This window comes from Prosopis cineraria, unplaced genomic scaffold, assembly GCF_029017545.1.
Source record: "Prosopis cineraria cultivar Desert tree isolate PC_DT_omini unplaced genomic scaffold, ASM2901754v1 PC14, whole genome shotgun sequence".
Lineage (NCBI taxonomy): Eukaryota > Viridiplantae > Streptophyta > Magnoliopsida > Fabales > Fabaceae > Prosopis > Prosopis cineraria.
The window spans coordinates 4,604,404-4,624,095 of NW_026555345.1; the positions used below are offsets into that span (position 1 = coordinate 4,604,404).

General features: G+C 33.9%; 2 protein-coding genes and 1 pseudogene across 5 annotated transcripts; all 3 read left to right on the plus strand.

The window, feature by feature from the left end:
* The first annotated feature begins 238 nt into the window (after positions 1–238).
* On the plus strand, positions 239–5,340 carry LOC129293878 (protein SHORT HYPOCOTYL IN WHITE LIGHT 1-like). 4 transcript variants are annotated; one of them, XM_054931998.1, is made up of 4 exons: positions 239–594; positions 673–894; positions 1,354–1,504; positions 4,791–4,873. In XM_054931998.1, the coding sequence occupies exons 1-3, from the start codon at positions 442–444 to the stop codon at positions 1,489–1,491; spliced, it is 513 nt and encodes a 170-aa protein (XP_054787973.1). In that variant the 5' UTR covers positions 239–441; the 3' UTR covers positions 1,492–1,504; positions 4,791–4,873. The 4 variants fall into 4 exon arrangements, with proteins under 4 accessions (XP_054787973.1, XP_054787972.1, XP_054787974.1 ...); XM_054931999.1 differs by having other exon boundaries at positions 247–594; positions 673–801; positions 1,439–1,504; positions 4,791–5,340; XM_054931996.1 differs by having other exon boundaries at positions 250–594; positions 1,439–1,504; positions 4,791–5,340.
* A 3,468-nt stretch (positions 5,341–8,808) lies between these two features.
* LOC129293965 (tubulin alpha chain) lies at positions 8,809–11,254 on the plus strand. The gene is given in 14 exon segments (XM_054932122.1): positions 8,809–9,119; positions 9,588–9,623; positions 9,625–9,789; positions 9,791–9,833; positions 9,926–10,093; positions 10,096–10,161; positions 10,164–10,253; positions 10,256–10,285; positions 10,404–10,485; positions 10,487–10,515; positions 10,518–10,576; positions 10,578–10,617; positions 10,620–10,820; positions 10,823–11,254. Coding segments are annotated over 14 exon segments (1,344 nt in total). The 5' UTR covers positions 8,809–9,026; the 3' UTR covers positions 11,065–11,254.
* Positions 11,255–13,430: 2,176 nt separating this feature from the next.
* Positions 13,431–19,374, plus strand: LOC129293113 (amino acid permease 6-like; annotated as a pseudogene).
* Positions 19,375–19,692: the final 318 nt, after the last annotated feature.

Genomic DNA, 19,692 nt, shown 5'->3' on the forward strand with positions numbered 1-19,692 from the left:
TTTAAGAAAATTGAAACAAAAGATTTTGAAAACCCATTCAATCATACGAGGATACACCCTTTGACATGCTTGGCATACTCTCACATTTAAAGGGCTGTGATGCTCCACAAAAAATCGTGCCAAAACAGTCCTTTTCAAATAACACAAATGAAAACGAAACTGAAAAATTTATTAGATGCCCTGGCCACAAATTCAAAAAAGAAGGAACGGCCCAAGAAACAATCTCGGGCAGTTCCCTCCCCCGCGGATCGTGGGACAGTTTGGACATTTTCTAAGCACATGGAATACGATACATTGTTCCACATACCGATTAAAACATTTGGAGCGACCTTGGCATTGCATTTGTGTCCATCTCCGAACTCCAATGGTGGTTGGTGACACTGTTTCAGCAGAGCGGGTGGAAGAAGTTATTTATTGTGGTTCGGCTTTGTAATCACCGTAATGGTTTTTTCGACCGCAGTTCAATCTTCTCCACTATTTCGAATCCCTCGCTCTACTATTCCTCTACCCAAATCCGCTCTTCGACTTCGTGATCCACGAATCATCGTCCTTCCTCAGCAGGCTTCAAGATCACGTGTCCCCAATTTCCCTCAGGTTCGAGATAACATTTGTGAGTTTTTTCCAGTATGATTTTGAGATTTCAGTTGTAATTGCGTTTTGAGTTTGTTTCAGGACGACAGTAATTTGGTCGATGATCCTGGCAAATGGAGACGCGCTATCAATTCGGCACGCGGTGGCATCGACGATGACGAGGACGACGGCAACGACGATGACGAAGAAGAGAGAAGTTTGGATCTATTGGTAAGGTTTCTTCGCAATATGTTCCAAAAGGTGTCAAAGAGAGCTAGAACGGCAGTTCGGTCTGTTCTTCCTCAAGCCATTTCGACGAAGCTGGTTAGGATCGTTCTCTTGAGTCCTTATATTTTCGCGCAATTTCCTGTAATCCATGAAAATAAGAGTTAATTAACGTATGCTTTCCTTGTAAGTAAAGTATTTTCTTATCTGACTCCGTGTCTTTTCCTAAGAATAGGTGATGAGTTAGGAAAATGGATGTTAATCTGACATTTAACTAGGGAACGCAATCACAATCAATTTATTTCAGTTATATCAGCGCTCTCCTAAATGCCAACCCTCAACCCAAGCCTTCAAGCTCTAGTGGGGAATGCACACTTCCATGGTACCCTAGTGGAGTCATAGTGGTTGAGTAATCTACAGAAAATGGAGAAAGGGTTTCTGTATCATACATCCGTTAAATTGGATAATGTCTTCTATTTGGGGTTCTGGTACATGCAAGAAATTCGTGAATGTGTTAGGTCAAATTTTATAATAAAATCACCCGTTTCCTCTCTTCAGATGCCTGGGCTAAAGCTGGATTTTACTCAACTTTCAAGTAAAAGTGGGACTGTGGTTTTTCTTTTTGCTCATTCTTATAATGCAGGTGGGATTTTCTGTAAATGGTGTCCTTGTGCTGGCATTCTTGTGGATTTTTAAGGCATTTCTTGAGGTATTATCTTCATCTATTTGAAATGGGCATGAATATTGTTAACAACGTTGTTGCTGCCAACTCTAGCATCTAATGTGAACTAATTAAAGCATACTTTCTGCATTCAGGGGACATTCATTAGGATACTAGTATCTCTCTGGTATTTTAATGATATTTATGGAGATGTGCATAATAAAGCATAGCCAAATATTTTTTTGCTTGAAGCATCGTGTGGGAGCCTTATTAAACTGGATGATTTGAATTTGAAGCTATTCCTACTTTAGTAGTTTGTGATGTTGATTAGAATGTGAAAGTGGATGGTTAGCCTATTCTTGTATTGTAATTCTTGGTCCAGTAACAAGTATTCTGGAGTCTCTTTCAAGAATTTAGATATTCTTCATGTACTTTTGTTAAGGTTTTTCTTTGATTTAATTCACTTTGGACAATTGGGATACAAGAACTATGAATAGCCCCATAAGGATATGGGGATCTGTGGGGAACCTGTATGCCAACAACAATAATGGCAAAAAAGTTAAGTAAAATCCAATAAAACTAAAACAAAAAAAAAAAGATAAATATGAAAGACAGATTCAAACCATATAACCAATTTAGAACTGCACGTTCAACTTTAAATAAGAATATCTAGGGAGTTACTTAAAATATGATATTTGCCATTGGAAAAGGACCAGATCACAAAATCAAAATGTCAAAAGTACTACTGGAAATAGCAGCTGAATAAATTCCTTCATGTAGTGAACAAAAATTAGCTAGAGCTAATCAATGAGAAAAATCCCAAACCTACCTAATTGTGAAGACCTTCAAGGAATATACAATTTTACAAAGAAATGGAAGAAAGCAAAAGGGAGTGTAGAATCAAGAACCTGGAATTTTTGAGGGAAGAGAAACTGAAATGTGAAGGTGAAAAGCTTTGGCAGCAGTAAGGGACTCGCTGATAGGGTTTTCTTGAATCCTCTTGAGAGGCAAATGAAAGGAAATTGGAGAGTTTTAACATGGGAGGGGCTACAATTATTGCTCATTAATTGCAAAATAAATTATTTTTTCAGAATGATTGTGGTTAATATGAAACTATAAAATGGAGGTATTTGTCAATGTATGAGGGGTGCTTGAGTAATTTGAACTGGCACATGATCCTTATTTCCAACTTGGAGTCACTGATAGGGGTAGTTTGGTTTTCATTCCCATCTCCATGGGGTACAAATTCCTCAGTTCAGATAATTGAATGGGGCAATCAGCAGGGACACCTGAACATGTGGATTTTTTTGCCATCCCTGTGTGCAGTGTCTTTTCCATTTGAGCTTGTTTAGGATTTGCATTATGCATCCTCTCTTCTCTTGATAATTGCTAAAAGAATGCTGTAATAATAGGATTATTTTAGGGTTAAAGGTCTAAAATGTCCCTCAACTAAGTGGAAAGGGTCAGGATTGCCCCTAAAGTCAATGAAGGGTCATTTTTATCTCTTAACTGTGTATATTTTCAATTCCATCACCTTGTTGTCTATTCCATCAAATTTCACTGTTAGTGGGACCTACATTGAATTTTTCAATATTTTAGTGGGACCTACCATTTTTTATAAGGTTAAAGGTCTAAAATGCCTTTTAACTAAGCAGAAATGGTTAGGATCACCCTTAAAGTCAAGAAAAAGTTAGTTATATCCTTCAATTGCTAAGATTTTTTTATTTCATTACTCTGTTGTCTATTTCGTCAAATTTCACCTTTGGTGGAGCCACATTTAAAATTTTTTAATATTTTTAGTAGGTCCCACCATTTTGTTTTAAATATTTTTAGTAGGTTTCCTCATGGCTTAGGCGTCACCTCCGGGTGAGTGTCTTTTCAAACTTGTAAAAATTTAAATCTCATGTCATGGCTTTCCGATAGCTCCAAGCCTGATTTTTCTACCGTAATTTCTAACTTTGCCCTCAAATTTGTCATTACTAAATGGTGCTAAAGCTCTGCCAACCATTGCAAGAACATGCTTTCGGTGCACTTTTCAGTGTGGCCATTCACAACGATAATAAGAATGCAATCAGCATGCTAGGTACTCTGCCATCGCCACTCCACTTGCTTTAATCCAAGAACGAGTGAATGAGAGAGGGAATGAAGGGGGGAGAGAGAGAGAGGAGAGAGGGAGAATAGGGAGAGAGGGAAAGAGAGGGGGTATTTTTTTAAAATTATAAAAAAATTAAAAAATGATGGGACTTATTAAAAATATTAAAAAATTTAAATATGGGCCCCACTAACGTTAAAAATTGATAGAATAGAGGTAGGGTGATTAAATCGAAAATTTTAGCGGTTGAGAGATATAAATAATATTTTCTTAACTTTAGGGGTGACTTTGTTTCTTTTCGCTTAGCTGAAGGGCATTTTAGACCCTTAGCCTCAAAAAATATAATAAAAAAAATATTAAGTGGATCCCACTATTATATTTTACTATTAAAAAATATTTAAAAATTTATGTGGGCCCTAATAATGAATAATTAATGCCAAGGGCACAGAGGGTGTAAAATTTTAAGATTGAGGGATGAAATTGACCCCAAGTTGAGTTAAGGTCATTTGTGAACTTTCGTGTACAGTTCAAAGATAAAAACGGCTCTTAACCTTTATTTTTAATCATTGGGGGCAATATAAATACTCACCTTTGCGAAGGTTTTTGTCACAAGATATACATGCCTAAAGTTTGATGTTTGTCAATGTTGGATTGCACACAAGTAATTAAATTGAGAAATCTGCAGCTAAAAAAAATTTAAATTAGGAAATCACTGCATGTAGAAATTTAAGTGATGTCCATAAAATTTGGATGCTGATCAATGCTGCAGCATTTAGAATGTTGGTTTCTTGTACTTTTAGTTTGTTTCTGTTAATCCCTGAGAAGATCGAATTTACTCGTTCCTGTTAGGATCTGATTTTGTCAGACTTTGTTTCCCTGAGGCATGCGATCTCTACACACGTCAATCAGCCATAATTAAATTATGTTTCCATGTCTTCTAATAGTAATATAACAATGTAATTCAGACAATCAAAAACGCTAAATTCCTTCCGTCAACGTTTGCTTTTCAGCAAATTGTCAAATTAGAGTACTTAAGGTTAATTGATCTGGAGGCAAAGTCGTCTGAATAAGATGTACATTCAGAAATTCTGTTAAAAATATAAGTGTTTATTTTGTTTTTCCATTTTTGGCTGGGAGTGAAAAGCAATTATTCTTTCAGGCTTGGAGAATTTGGTTTAGTGCCTCTTTCAAGATTTCTACTTCTTGTTCTTGCCTATTGATACCTATAATTATTCGCTGTAGGTGGTATGCACATTTGGAAGTGCAGTGTTTGTGAGCATCCTGTTAATCCGGGGGGTGTGGTCTGGTGTCACTTATCTACAAGAAAGCCGAAGCCAAAAAATGAACGGCCTTGATGAAGAGTTCCACACTTGGAATGGTGTGCAGCCTGTTACTTGACTCGTTTAGAGAACCATTTTCCATTGTTGGATGGTTTACAGCCTGCGACTTGAATGAAGAATAATATCTTCCTTTAGAGAAAAAGGAACTTAGAACTGATGAATATTAGAGAAACTACAAACATAAGGCAGTAGTGGAAGCAACCGTGGCTGCAATTCTGACTGACTGACAATGAATCCGGAAAGCACCTGAACGAGAATCTTCTGCATTTTTTCTACAGACTGTGTAAACATATCATGAAATCCCTTTTCTCCCACTTCCCACCTGGGAACACATCGATTGATCTCCCCAATTTAAATTATGAAAATGTTCACGAGTACATTAGTATCTTGTTTTATTTTTGTTGGGGACATTTAAATTCATACCCAATTAAGAGCAAGTAGAGTTGACATTATATTTCCTGTTTAATCTTGGTCTAGTATTTCATTTTATATTTCACAAGCTAAGAAGCTGACCAGTTGCCCGCATGTTGGGCCGGCTTGATTGCCTCTCACGTGATCATAACTTGTTGCACGTATTTGCTTGCTTCAATTATGCTATGCTGTTTACTGAGACGTCACTTGAAAATTGAATAATTTTGCTTTTTATTACTCCTTGTTATCATTCTTCCCGAATTTGGGGATTGTAATATTGGGACTCCTGCGTCTCCATTAAGATGGTTATTTATAATACCTTATGCACCCTTTGAAGGCAATAGATATGGATGTGCTTCCATGCACATTTTAGATTAAAATGCCTTTAAGATTATTCTGAATCCTGAATTATTCACTACATAGCATTTGTGGGTAGCAAACAATATTGGATAGACTTTCATTGAATAGATCATATTCTGTATGTGTTAGTTGTGATGTCAATAGAATGAACGGCTTGCCACCTAAAGAGCATCTTAATAATATATATTAGACCTGATTTTAGGTTAAAAATCTCACTCAGTGAGATTGATTTAATCCAGGAACAGCTTTTAGGTTAATAATATTGACAGGTTCAAAAGTAAAATTTAATTAAGAACAGCTTTTTTTTTACACGATTAAATTTTTAGCCCTAAAAAACTATTTTAAATATTTTTAATTATAATTATAACATTCTGTCTCATTTCAATATTATACTTGTTTTATGTTCGTAATTTTAAAGTGACTGCATATATATATATATATATATATTCGTTTGGAAAGAAGACGAATGAAAAAGTATAGAGACATTTTCCAAAATTAATTATTAAAAATCATAAAATTGTCAAATTAATCACATGGGAAGACTATGTTATATATATGGCAATGAAACGTCCATTACTAGAACAAGTAGAGTGGAGTGGAGTGAGAAAGAATGGGAATAGCACGAAACATTCGATTGTTTGGGAGTTTTAATAGAGGATTGAATGATTTTTTTAATTATTGTCTAAGAATAAGAATTATTATAAAAGTAATAGATTTGATTTACATATGTTTAATTTCTTAGTTTGAAAGGGAGTGAGAGAGTGACATGGGTGAGAATGACAAAGGTAATTTTATAATAATGTTATTTATATCAGATGATTTCACCTTGACCCTAAATTGGGAGTAAAAAAAAAGGTTTAGGTCACATTTTACTTGAAATAAATGGATTCAAAAAAATAAAAGTAAAAATAAGATGATCAAAGGAAAATGTGTAAGCACATTTATAAAAGGAAGGGTTAATTTAATTTATAAAATTAGAAATCATGATTCATGATATTTTTGGAGGGTATGATGATTTTTACATTTATAGTATATTTAATGAGTTTTATTATACTTATAATGAAAAATGATGATTTAATTCATTTTTATCTTGATTTTTTCAATTCAATTTAATTCATTTTTTTACAATAACCAAACATGACCTTAGGATATCTAATAATGGCTTGGAAAGCCATTCAAACCATTTCACTCCTTTTTAAAAATTCTTTCAGATAGTAATATGAAACTTAGTCATCTCACTTGATCCCATTCCAATATTTCCATAAAAAAAATAGCCTATATAAAAAATTAATATATAAAAGATCAACATATTTTAATTTTGTACCATTTTAGTATTAAAATTAAAAAGATTAAATGGCAAATTGGTCACTAAGGGACATCAACTCATTTTTAATGCAATGTTAAACTTTTAAAAATGATATAATTTGATCCTCTATTTCTACAATTAATAAAAGTTTTCTTTCATTATTGGTTTTAAAAAAAATAGAAAAAGACATAATATACTCTTCCAATTAAAAAATGTAAGGCATTTTTAACTAAATTTTACCTCCTAATAAGTAGTTATTTACTTTTTAATTAATTTATCTTTTTATATTTATCCCTATTAATACTCTAAATAAATAAAAGTTAATTATTAATAGGAGTATTTTCAAAAAATTAATGATTATATTTTAAAAAATTAAAAATATTTTATATTTTTTTAAACGAGAGAGTATCATTTTTCTATCCAAGAAGTGGTCCCATTTACATCCAAGAAGGTCCCATTGATTCATAGGATAGGAGTGTGAATGAATGATCTTTGGAAAAGCAAATTGAATCTTCTCTAATCATGCATCCGAAAAGAAAAGCGAAGGTTGGTTTTTCCGTTATTTATTTAAATTTAATAATTCATCATAATACCAACTCTTCATGTAACTTATAAACGTCAAAATAGATACATAATACTTATTAATAAAAATTGAAAAAGAATAAATGATAGGTGTGCTAACTCATTAAAATAAAAAATTAAAATATTTTTTTATTCTTCCCTGGTTTTCTTCTTCTTTGCAAACCCACATTTTTCACCTTACAAACATAGCATTGAGAGCTCTTCAAAGTATCAAAATACGTTCATGGAAGATTTTGTTCAATATCAAATAGACAAAGACGGTGATGTCGTACCACATAATAAAAAAAAATTGAATTCATTCATTGGCTTCTCGAGACAAAAAACATCGAGCTTACATTTTAGAATTGCTTTATGTAAATATACTATTTTATAATGAGTTTTTTGGAGTATGTTTAGTATGCAGAATAAAATTGTTTAGAATTTCTCCCTTTGCACTGTTAAAAACTTTTTGTATCAAGGTTTGCTTGCCTTTTCAATTAAAAAAATTAAACAGGAATAAGAATAAATTTATAAATGGACGTGTCTCTAATATTATTAATGAACAAAAATAAAAAAATATTTTTAGATAATTAAAATAAATATGTAAAAATTTTGGACAAACTAATAGAAAAAATTTCTCCAAAATAAACCAATATAAAAAATATCACATTTTAAAACTTTGTAAAATGCAATAAAAAATATTTATGATAATAAAACAAAATGCCTTCGAGTATTATGAATAATAAAAAAAAATTTCTTGCACAGCAAAAAAAATGCTTACACTTTTTTGTGTCATGCCAAAAAATGCTTTTACTGTGAAAACTCAGGCCAAAAAAAAAAAATAAATGTAATAAAAAATAAAAATATAATTTTAAATTTCTATACTTTTATTAACATTTTGCTATTAATTTTTTGATCTTTATATTTTTATTTTTTATTATTTTAAATTATTTTAAGATCTCCATACTTTATTCATAAAGAGATCTAAAATAATAAAAAAGTAAAAATATAAAAGTAAAAATATTTAAAAAAAATATAGGAACTACTAACAAAAATATAAATAAAGTATGAGAATTTAAAATTATTATTTTTTTAATTAAATATGAAGACGTTAAAGAATGAAGGAATTTGCATTTTGGCTAAATAAAATAATAAATCGGCGGCCAACAATAGATTCAAATTTCAAAAAATCAAAAGGAAAAGATTAACCCATGGGTTACCAGGTTGGTTATCCTAACACAACGCCAACGGGTCTCAGCCACTCATTCCTTCCTCCCGTCCGTTGGTATGGAACCCAACAGCGCATCGCCCTATTTCAAAATTTAAATATCTCCCCCTTACTCCTATAAGTACCATCCATATCTCACCCTTCTCTTTCCATCCAAAGGGTTTCAGAAGAAGGCGTCTTGATAAACGCCTTTGATCTCTGTCTTTTCTGCAATTTCTGTTTTCTGATTCTCATTCTTTCAATCCTCGTCTCTTTTCCTCCGTTCAGCGACAATGAGAGAGTGCATCTCGATTCACATTGGTCAGGCCGGTATTCAGGTCGGAAATGCCTGCTGGGAGCTCTATTGTCTTGAGCACGGAATCGGGGTTAGTATCTGTTCCTCTTGCTCTTTCAATTAGTGTTGCTAAATGGTCGGATCTAAGTTTTTCTTGTTTTTTGCTTGGTTTTTCTCTCTGGATCTGAATTTTATCGTTTGTTTTGGTGTATATCTTCTGCCATTTGTGTTGCAAGTTGTTTTAGTTCACAGATCTGGAGTTGATAGTTGTCAGTTATAGTATTATGGCTTTGGATCTGGAATCTGTGCTGGATCTAGGTTTTGGTTTTCGTAGTTTCGAGATCTGGGATTTTTGAATGTTATTAGAGTTTCGGTTCATTTCTGTGGCTTTGTTTCCTTCTTGTTTCCCACTTATACAATCAAATGCCTTCTGAATCATCAGATCTGTAATATCGTTGTGCTTCTATTACCCAACGGCTTGTGTCGAGAATTAATAGTTTTTCTAGATCTGGACGCTTCTTGTTGATTTTAACTCAAATATATGCAATCTATTCTATAGCCTGATGGCCAAATGCCCAGTGACAAGACCGTGGGGGGTGGGTGGTGATGATGCTTTCAACACCTTCTTTAGCGAGACCGGTGCAGGAAAGCACGTTCCCCGGGCTGTTTTCGTAGATCTTGAGCCAACTGTCATTGACGAGGTGAGGACCGGAACTTATCGCCAACTCTTCCACCCTGAGCAGTTGATCAGCGGAAAAGAAAGATGCTGCCAAACACTTTGCCCGTGGTCATTTACACCAGTAAAGTGTTTCTATCAAAGCGTCATCTTTTGTTTTGTTTTTATTTATCGATGTATGTTGTCATAGATTGTTTATTATGCTGAATACTATATTGCAGTTGGGAAAGAGATCGTTGATCTTTGCCTGGACCGCATCAGAAAACTTGCTGACAACTGCACTGGTCTTCAAGGGTTCTTGGTCTTCAATGCCGTAGGTGGAGGCACTGGTTCTGGGCTTGGTTCCCTTCTTCTGGAACGTTTGTCTGTTGATTATGGAAAGAAATCAAAGCTGGGTTTACAGTCTACCCTTCACCTCAAGTATCCACCTCTGTTGTTGAGCCATACAACAGTGTCCTCTTACCCATTCTCTCTTGGAGCACACTGATGTGGCTGTTCTTCTGGACAATGAAGCTATTTACGATATCTGCAGGCGCTCCCTTGACATTGAGCGCCCACCTATACCAACCTCAACCGTCTGGTTCTCAGGTATATTAAACAAAGTTGGGATATATTGTATCAGCCTATGGGTTTGTTTTTCAATGTCTGGAACATTGTATATTAAAATTGTTTTTCAATGCTAAAATTATTTTCCTGGATTTCGTCAGGTTATTTCCTCCTTGACTGCCTCTTTGAGGTTTGACGGTGCCTTAAATGTGGATGTCACTGAGTTCCAGACCAATGGTTCCTTATCCCAGAATCCACTTCATGCTTTCTCTTATGCACCAGTTATCTCAGCTGAGAAGGCTTACCATGATGAGCATCTCTCTGTGTGCTGAAATTACCAACAGTGCATTTGAGCCTTCATCTATGATGGCCAATGTGATCCTCGCCATGGCAAGTACATGGCATGCTGTTTGATGTACCGTGGAGATGTTGTGCCCAAGGATGTGAATGCTGCTGTTGCCACCATCAAGACCAAGAGGACCATTCAGTTTGTTGACTGGTGCCCTACTGGTTTCAAGTGTGGTATCAACTACCAACCGCCCACTGTTGTTCCAGGGGGTGACCTTGCTAAGTTCAGAGGGCTGTCTGTATGATTTCCAACTCCACCAGTGTTGCTGAGGTGTTCTCTCGTATTGACCACAAGTTTGATCTCATGTATGCCAAGAGAGCTTTCGTTCACTGGTATGTGGGTGAGGGCATGGAGGAAGGAGAATTCTCTGAAGCTCGTGAGGATCTTGCTGCTCTTGAGAAGGATTATGAAGAAGTCGGTGCTGAGTCTGCTGAGGGTGAGGATGACGAAGGAGATGAATACTAGGATCCTAGATTATATGCCCTTGATGGTTTGAATTTGCTTTCCTGTACCTGTGTCTCTGTTTACTATGCATGAATTTTATTTCAATCGTGTTTGGTGTTTTAAGTGCACATGATTGAAACTTGCAATCGTATGCTGTGCTATGCTATTTGCATATTATTTTAGCGTGATAATGTGTGACTTAATTACCTTAGATCCCGTCCTGATTCACTTTTAAGAACATCTGCACTGTAAGTGGACAACTGAGCGTGAAGATGAAGATTTGGCAAACAACGCAAAAATGGGATTAATATCGCCGTAGACTGGTGCTCTTGTTTTGGAGGGGTAATATTGATTTGCTAGATTTATATTTCTGATTGTGACTCTGAAGTCAATTGGAATTTTTATCATGAATTTCCCAAAGTCAATTTGGACAAGGAAATCGTATGGGCTGACTGTAGTAGCTATGCAATTCAAGTGTGATGTTGAAGGCTTAAGTAACAACGTATTGAGCTTAAATCAATGAACTAGGATGCGATGGAGCTAAAACTTGGTATGGTCATGCTCCACTGGGAGGATTAGTCCACCAACATCATGCTTCACTTTAGAATCAAAGCTACCTAAAATTGATTCCCAACGATCCGGCTCTAATAATAGCCGCGGTATAACGTAATTAGTGAGGGAACCATTACATCTCCGCGACTGTTATGAAACTAAGTTGTGGTTGGGACTGGTGAAACCACAACACATAATCAAATATTTTTTGGGTTAGACTTGAAAGAATGGATTAAATGGAATCTGATCGTGGTTGGGTTGCAATAAATGTGGACGGAGTCATCAGGAATGCTGCTGCAGCTTCGTTAAGGACTTCATGCAATGTTCTGAAAACCAGACTTGACTGAACAATCCGACTATTGCTGCTGTGGCTGAATAAAACATTTAGTTCAATAATTGAACTAAATTAGCCTTTAGACTGGATTGACCCGTATTGAACGGAGCGATTTTCATAGAACATGATTTAACCTGAAATTTGGAGTGGGTCAAGGCCAAAAAAAAAAAAAAGTTAAGTTGTTCAAATTTATGGTTTCTCTTTTCTATTATCCAATTCTCTTATAGACATCTAATTTTTGATCTCTCCTCCATCTAATCTCTGACTTTTCTTCCAATCTTTGCCTCCAGCTCTAGCAATCTAACCTTTAGCATTGAGATCAAAATCTCGTGAGTCGTGACATGACAGTATGCTCCAACTTTAGTATTTTCCTTTGAGATCGCGATCTTGTGTTGACATGCCTTTACCTCTAACTCTAGCAGTCTAGGCATCTAGCTTTCAACATCAAGATCTCATGCACCATCGACAAGTTAATATTTTATTTATATATTTTATTTATAGTTGCTTTCAACAACTATAAAAATCCTTATCTATGCTCTTTCTGGTTTGATATTGGTTCGAGTTTCAAAACACTAGCTTTATGTCCAAGCAGAATGAGAGAAACCAACTCGGTGCTTGAACCTTCAGAGGGTTGTTGCTCACCCTTCTTGTTATCCAAAAACACTTGGTATGGTTGTGAGCGCTAAATGTAATAAATGGTTAGAGCCAATTATCGAATGCCAATGAAAGGAAAAACTTGGGGCCCATTTGTTATAATGAAAATGTTTTTAAAGGAAGGGAACGAGAAGAGTAGGACTGTTAGGAGGCACTACCACCCCGTGGAAAAACATATGGGAGACTTATGGCCAAACTCTCACACAAAAATTTAAACTATCTTAAAGTCTTAGAAAATGCATAAGTTGCTACCAAAATGATTGATAACTATTAGGCCACTTATACTTGTTAATTTTATAGTGCAAAATAACATATATATATATATATATATATTATAACTTGTGGCCGGATAAAAATGATAAGATGAGCATGAGAAAATAACGATTTGGCATAGGAAAATGATAATGTGGACGTAAGGAAATGATAATTTGGACATAAGAAAATGATAATTTAATAAAGGAAAATGATAACTTGGTATAAAAAAATAACAACTTAAATTTAAGTACATAATATCTTGAGTATATAAAAATGAGAACTTGAACGTAAAAAAATTACAACTTTGGCATAAGAAAATTATAATTTGAGCATAAGAAAATGACAACTTGACAAAGACAAATAGCAAGTGAAAAAATGACAACTTGAGCATAGGATATATGAAAATGATAAATTGAATGTGAGAAAATTACAAATTGGATATGAGAAAATGACAAGTTGTGTGGTAAACTTGTCATTAGGCATATCATTACTTTTCTCTTACTTGTGTGGTGCCCTAGGAATCTTGCAACTTACCAGGGTGATAAAATTCCATTCAGTTTCAGAGAGATTTTCATAGCCAATGTTTTTTTACATGAATTCATTTGACTGGTCTAAGTCTTCCTTTTCTGCTCCTCAATCTCTTGATGAAACTAACTCTGCTACTCCCTGTGGAAATGTGCATGGTCTGGTCTTTCGGAAAGTCACAGCTGACTCATCTCTCTTCTTTTTGCTGTGTCTTCGTTCGGCACTTTGAAGGATTCAATCTTCCAGCAGAGATTATGGTGTTCGTTCGTCTACTTTAATGATTATCTGAAAAAGAAATTTATTAACCCAGATTTCCTCAAGTTGCAATGTGCAGATACAGTGGTCATGGATGCTTCATCTTTGCTTGCCGATTTCCAAAAGGTTGACATCCGAGCGCACCAAGAAGACTTTTTCTTCTTTACTTTTATTTTTAGCTTTTATACTTTGAATTCATGACTTTTTATTATATTGTTACGATCACTTGTATCACAATATAAATTACAGTTAACTAATTAAAATTTTTTAAAAAATTTATTAAAATTTTTATTTTATAAATTTTTTTATATTTTTACAAATTGTGCCTTTGAATATAATAAACATAATATTTAACTTATTTAAAACATCATCTTTAATTATTCAACAACGTAGGAGTATAAATGAAATATATATATATATATATATAAAACTATTCCATATTAAGTAATTTTTAAATAACAACTTTTAGTGTGATTCGAAAGAAGTATAATATAATTGCTTTGTTTGAAAACAAAGGAGATCAAGAAGATAAGAAAAGGAAAAAAGAATACTCCATTCATTTAAAAATATAAAATATTTTTTGAGAAGTTGAATGTTTAAAATGTAAGGTATTTTTAATATTTTAAGGTATAATTATTATTCTTTTTTTAAAAATACCTCTATTAATAATGACTTTATTATAGGGTGTTTAATAGATATAAATATAAAAAGATAGGGTTAATTAAAAAATAAGTAATTACTTTATTGAGGGTGAGATTTATTAAAAATGTCTCACACTTTTTAACAGAGGGAGTATATAAAAAGAAAGCTAATTTATTTTCATGAACATTTATACATGTTAAGTCAATAATATAATCTATGTATTAGATTAATTTAAAGGTGAATTTATGTTTTAAAACATAAACGACTAAAGTGATAGTAATTTAAGAAAAATTTAAAAAACTAAATTAATAAAAATTAAATTTGAAAAACGATATGATTAAAATATATGGTGAAAAGTGAAAACTTACGTTATGCCTTGATGTTTTTCCCATGTTGTATTATCCTTGTAAAACGAAAATCTTTAAAGGACCGGACAGAACATTGAATGCATATTTAATCTGTGGCCTCAGGTCAAGACATTTATTGACTAACGTAACTGGAAAGTCAAAATTGTGAAGTCCCGATGTAGTATTGGTAAAATATTCATTCTTCCCATGCGAATCATCTCGTTTGCATATTTTTGTTCAAAGTGTAATTAATAATTTTGATTTCTGGGTTTCCAAAAATTCCATAAATAGACCTTGAAATGATTAAACTCACCTCCCCATTTGAGTCAATGTATTTACTACGTTCTGTGCCGCTTTAAGTACATTCGCTGTGCTTCCCAACCTTCCCTCTCTTTAACCTTCTTCTTCTTCTTCTTCTTCTTCTTCTTCTTAGGCTTGTCTCTGACATGGCTATGGAATTGCAGAGAAACGTGAGCTTCTCAATAGAAAATGGAGGGTTTGACTCTAAATTTGATGATGATGGCAAATTGAAACGAACAGGTATGAGTCGTATTTTCTCTCAACTTGAGATATATTGAGTTCATTCCTTTGACACTTTTTGTGTTTCTTTTTTTTTTTTTTCTCTTTTAAAATTTCTTCGACCTGTTTTAGGATATGGTTTCATCCTCTATTTTTTTTAAAATTTTTTTTATAGACGTGTTCTATTCTATTTGTATCAGAGTGACTTAGTCCGTAACAAATTTTGAAAGATGATATACTAGACATTATGCCATTTTCCTTGAATTTTGTTTACTTGTTTTTTCAGAAAAATATACTCAGTGCATGACTAATTTTCTCCTTTTTCCAAATAACTACAATTTGTAATAATAATTGGAAGAAATTCAATTATAATCTCATCATTTCTTTTTGAGAAACCATGATAAAAATAAACAAAATATCACAAATGGATACACCAAATAGAAAAAAATCAAATCAAATTTAGACTAGTGGATTTTGTCGCATAAACAAATACTTTTTTTTTTATTCTGTTATCTGGTATTTTGAAAAACTGCCACCCACATAAACTAATTTGTATGAAATCGTTATTAATAATCGCTGCCTCACGTGTATCTTGTGAATGTGATTATATATTTCTAGAATGATAATAGAACATAAAAAGATTTAGACAAAGAAAATAAAATAAAAAGTAAAAGATCTTTGCCAATTTTAATGAAGCATGAGCCTTTAGATATTGAAGATCTAATTTGCTTTTGCTTTGTATGGTATAATGGTGGTGGGTTCAGGAACGTGGTTCACTGCAAGTGCACACATCGTTACGGCTGTGATTGGATCGGGAGTTCTATCGTTGGGCTGGGCCATGGCCCAATTGGGTTGGGTTTCTGGGCCCATTGCTCTCTCCATCTTCTCTCTGGTCACTCTCTTCACTTCCTCCTTGCTCACCGAATGCTATAGGTCCCCTGACGGAACCAGAAACTACACTTACATTCAGATCGTCAAGACCAATCTTGGTACTTCGCAAATATACATAAGCATAAATTTGATAGCATGGTTTAAAAAATGATGTAATGTTGTGTGTGTGTGTGTGTGTGTGTGTGTTTGTTGGCAGGAGGAATGAAATACTTGCTTTGTGGGGCCGCACAGTATGTGAATCTTGTAGGAATATCAATTGGATACACAATTACTGCATCCATTAGCCTGGTGTAAGATTTCTAGCCTGCTTGAAGCTTGATTATCCATTTATCCTCTCATGCATAATACAGCACATTTTTATAAGTCTTACTTATACAGGGCATTTAATAGTTTTTATGCATTTTTAGTTTTTATAATTATTTTGAGAGAATTACATTCAGACCTTACACAAAAAAATGAATTATAACAAAGTTCAATGACAATTGAACTAATTGACAATTCAATTGTCATTGAGTTTTGTTATAACTAATTTTTTTGTTGTCAATCTCCTTAATTCAGTTGTCATTGAACTTTATTGTAATTAATTTTCTTGTATGAAACTTTAATGTAATTCTCCCAATTATTTTTCATCTATGACTTTACTTCACTTATTATTCTTTTGAAAAAAATGATTCATTGAAATTTGAATTATCATTATTAAAGTATTTATATAGGATATTTAATGAGGGTATGATTAGAAAAATGTACCCCCCTCCTTTGTCTCAAATTATAATTTTACATTATAAATTTCATTAGATACACTTAACAATTTTATTTTTTAAAACAAAAATATACTTTTAAAAATATCCTTCATTTAAAATATTAAAGAGAGATGAGGACGGAAATTAAATAGAGAGATAAAGGGTAATATTAGAATAAGTTCATTTAATAAAATATTAATATTTTTAAAGTGTCTTGTGTTTTAAGACACTGAATCTCTTTCAAAAGTATTTTATAATTTGAGTCAAGGGACTACAATTTTTTAAAAAAATTAAAATTTCAACTAACTGTTTTTAGAATAATGAAATAGTTATCAATGTCTTGTATTGTGGACAGAGTACATTTTCATACTTTACTATATAATGTTTTGTGAGAAGTAATAAATAGTTGTTTTGGAAAACGTACTTAACACAACCCTTCTCTTTTATCTGGGTTTGGAACTACCTATAAAACATAGACGGAGTTTTCTTGTTGAGGACATAGTTGAAGTATTTTTCCCCCCTCATGAGAGAATGTTGGTTGGTTGTGTGTTAATCAGGGCGGTGAAAAGATCAAATTGCTTCCACAAGGAGGGACATGAAATGGGGTGTCATTCGTCAAACAATGGATACATGATAGTATTTGGGATATTGGAGATTATATTAAGCCAAATTCCTAACTTTCATAAACTTTCATGGCTCTCTCTTCTCGCTGCTCTCATGTCTATTGGCTATGCCTTCATTTCTCTTGGTCTCTCCATTGCCAAGGTTGCAGGTTAGACTCTGCATTTACTTCACTTTCATTTACAATTTGAATTCAATCAAACACTATAAAATGTTCGCTTAAATATGTTGGTCCTCACAATCCCACTTAACTAAACCAACACAATAGTACCAAACACACCTTAAAAACATCATTTAATGAACCTTGAACACTTTCAAATTAGTAGGACTAAATCAGATGGACCAGTGTCAGCGTGCTCGTCTTTTTTCAATTTAATTTACTGATCCACTTTTGGAACTTGAAGGTGGAAACGATGTGAAGACAGGCTTGTCTGGGACAGTCATTGGTGTGGATGTCAGCAGTAGTGAGAAGATATGGAACACCTTCCAAGCACTTGGAAACATTGCTTTTGCATATGCTTTCTCTGTTGTCATTGTTGAGATACAGGCGAGCTATTTAAGTTCATTTACTCTCCCCATATATATAGATCAACCATAATTGATGAACTTTAATTTCAATATTGTATTTTGTTTGAGTTTTGACCAGGATACGTTGAAATCAAGCCCACCAGAGAATCAAGCGATGAAGAAGGCAGTCTCTGTTGGAGTGTCGATCACCAGTCTGTTTTATCTGTCTGTGGGATATTGGGATATGCGGCATTTGGGAACAGTGCACCTGGAAACATTCTCACAGGATTTGGTTTTTATGAGCCATTTTGGATGGTTGACATTGGAAACATCTTTGTTGTTGTTCATCTCGTTGGTGCTACCAGGTAGCTTCTTATGATCAATCATCTTCCTCTTTTTGTTTGCATTATTCAATATTCGGCTCATCATGTTACCTTTGAGCATTGTCATTGCTTAATTGAAGATAGCTCTACAAACATAATTTATTTTTTCATCACCAAGGTTCGAACACTCACCTTGTATTATGAGTTCTGCATCAAGAAACTCGCAAAATAAGTGTTGCTTTAGTGTGAGGAGTTCTTTTAATAAGTTAGTCTTTATGATGTGCTTCTTCTTCTTCTTCTTTTGAACTTATGCACGTAACACCTTGCTGAAGGTAATTGAGTTTTTTCTGCTTGACCCAGCAACTACTGGTTCAATTATGTTCTGCTCTACACTCTGCTGTTAACCAATCAAAGAACTTTACCACTTAGCACAATCCAATCAATCTCCGAACTGTTCAGCTATCCAATATTTATTGAGTGACAAAGAACCTTAACGGGGTACTTCGTGCGTGCAGGTATTCTGCCAACCCGTTTTCAAACTTGTGGAAGATTGGTGCTGCAAGAGATGGCCAGAAAGCGATTTTGCTACAAAAGAATACTCAATCAGCATTCCAATGTGCGGACTTTACAGAGTGAACCAGTTTCGTGTGATATGGAGGACACTGTTCGTGATATTTACCACTGTAACCGCCATGTTACTCCCTTTCTTCAACAGCATTTTGGGTCTGCTTGGAGCTTTTTCTTTCTGGCCCTTGACTGTGTATTTTCCTGTAGAAATGTACATTTCGCAGAGAAAAATGCCCAGGTTTTCTGCACCATGGATGATGCTTAAAATGCTAAGTGGCCTTTGCTTTATTGTCACTGTAGTTGCCGCAGCTGGATCCATTGAAGGTATTATAAAAGACCTGAAAGCTTACAAGCCTTTTCAGTCTATTTCTTAGTGTGCTTTTGTACTGGGTTTCTTGGAGCACAGAAAGAAACTAGTTAGCTTCACAGTTTGTAAAACACAGATAATGGATTAGGAATTCTTCAGACAGCTTTTTAGGGTTGTAACGAAATATTAGCATGATGGGTTTGTTGGCCCTTTCGTGATCTCAAAAGTGGGAGTCAAATCAATCACATGCATGAACCGTCGTTATCCTAAACTAAGCTTTTTACTTCCTAGATTGTTCAAGGTCTCTCCATAGTTGGTTTGTCTATTTTCACTCGCCAGCCAACTTCTGGCACCTTTGGATGTAACAAATTATGCATGATGAATATCTAAATTAGCTTTTTTAATTATGAAACAAAAAGAAAATTTTATATTTATTCATTTGAAGAGAGACATAAAGTACTATAATTATGGGGACAACTTATATCTTATCTGTATGATTGGAAATGAAATGATAGACAAACGAGTACAACTTCATTTGATTCGAGTCAGTCTAGCCCCACCGAACTTTTGAGCTTAAATATATGGCACGAATGAAAAAAATCCACTTGAG

Coding starts and splice junctions, on each gene's coding strand:
- LOC129293878 (XM_054931996.1), top strand. CDS start 442: ATGGTTTTTTCGACCGCAGTTCAATCTTCTCCACTATTTCGAATCCCT. Junction 895..1,438: donor AAGCCATTTCGACGAAGCTG/GTTAGGATCGTT, acceptor CTTATAATGCAG/GTGGGATTTTCTGTAAATGG. Junction 1,505..4,790: donor TTTTTAAGGCATTTCTTGAG/GTATTATCTTCA, acceptor TATTCGCTGTAG/GTGGTATGCACATTTGGAAG.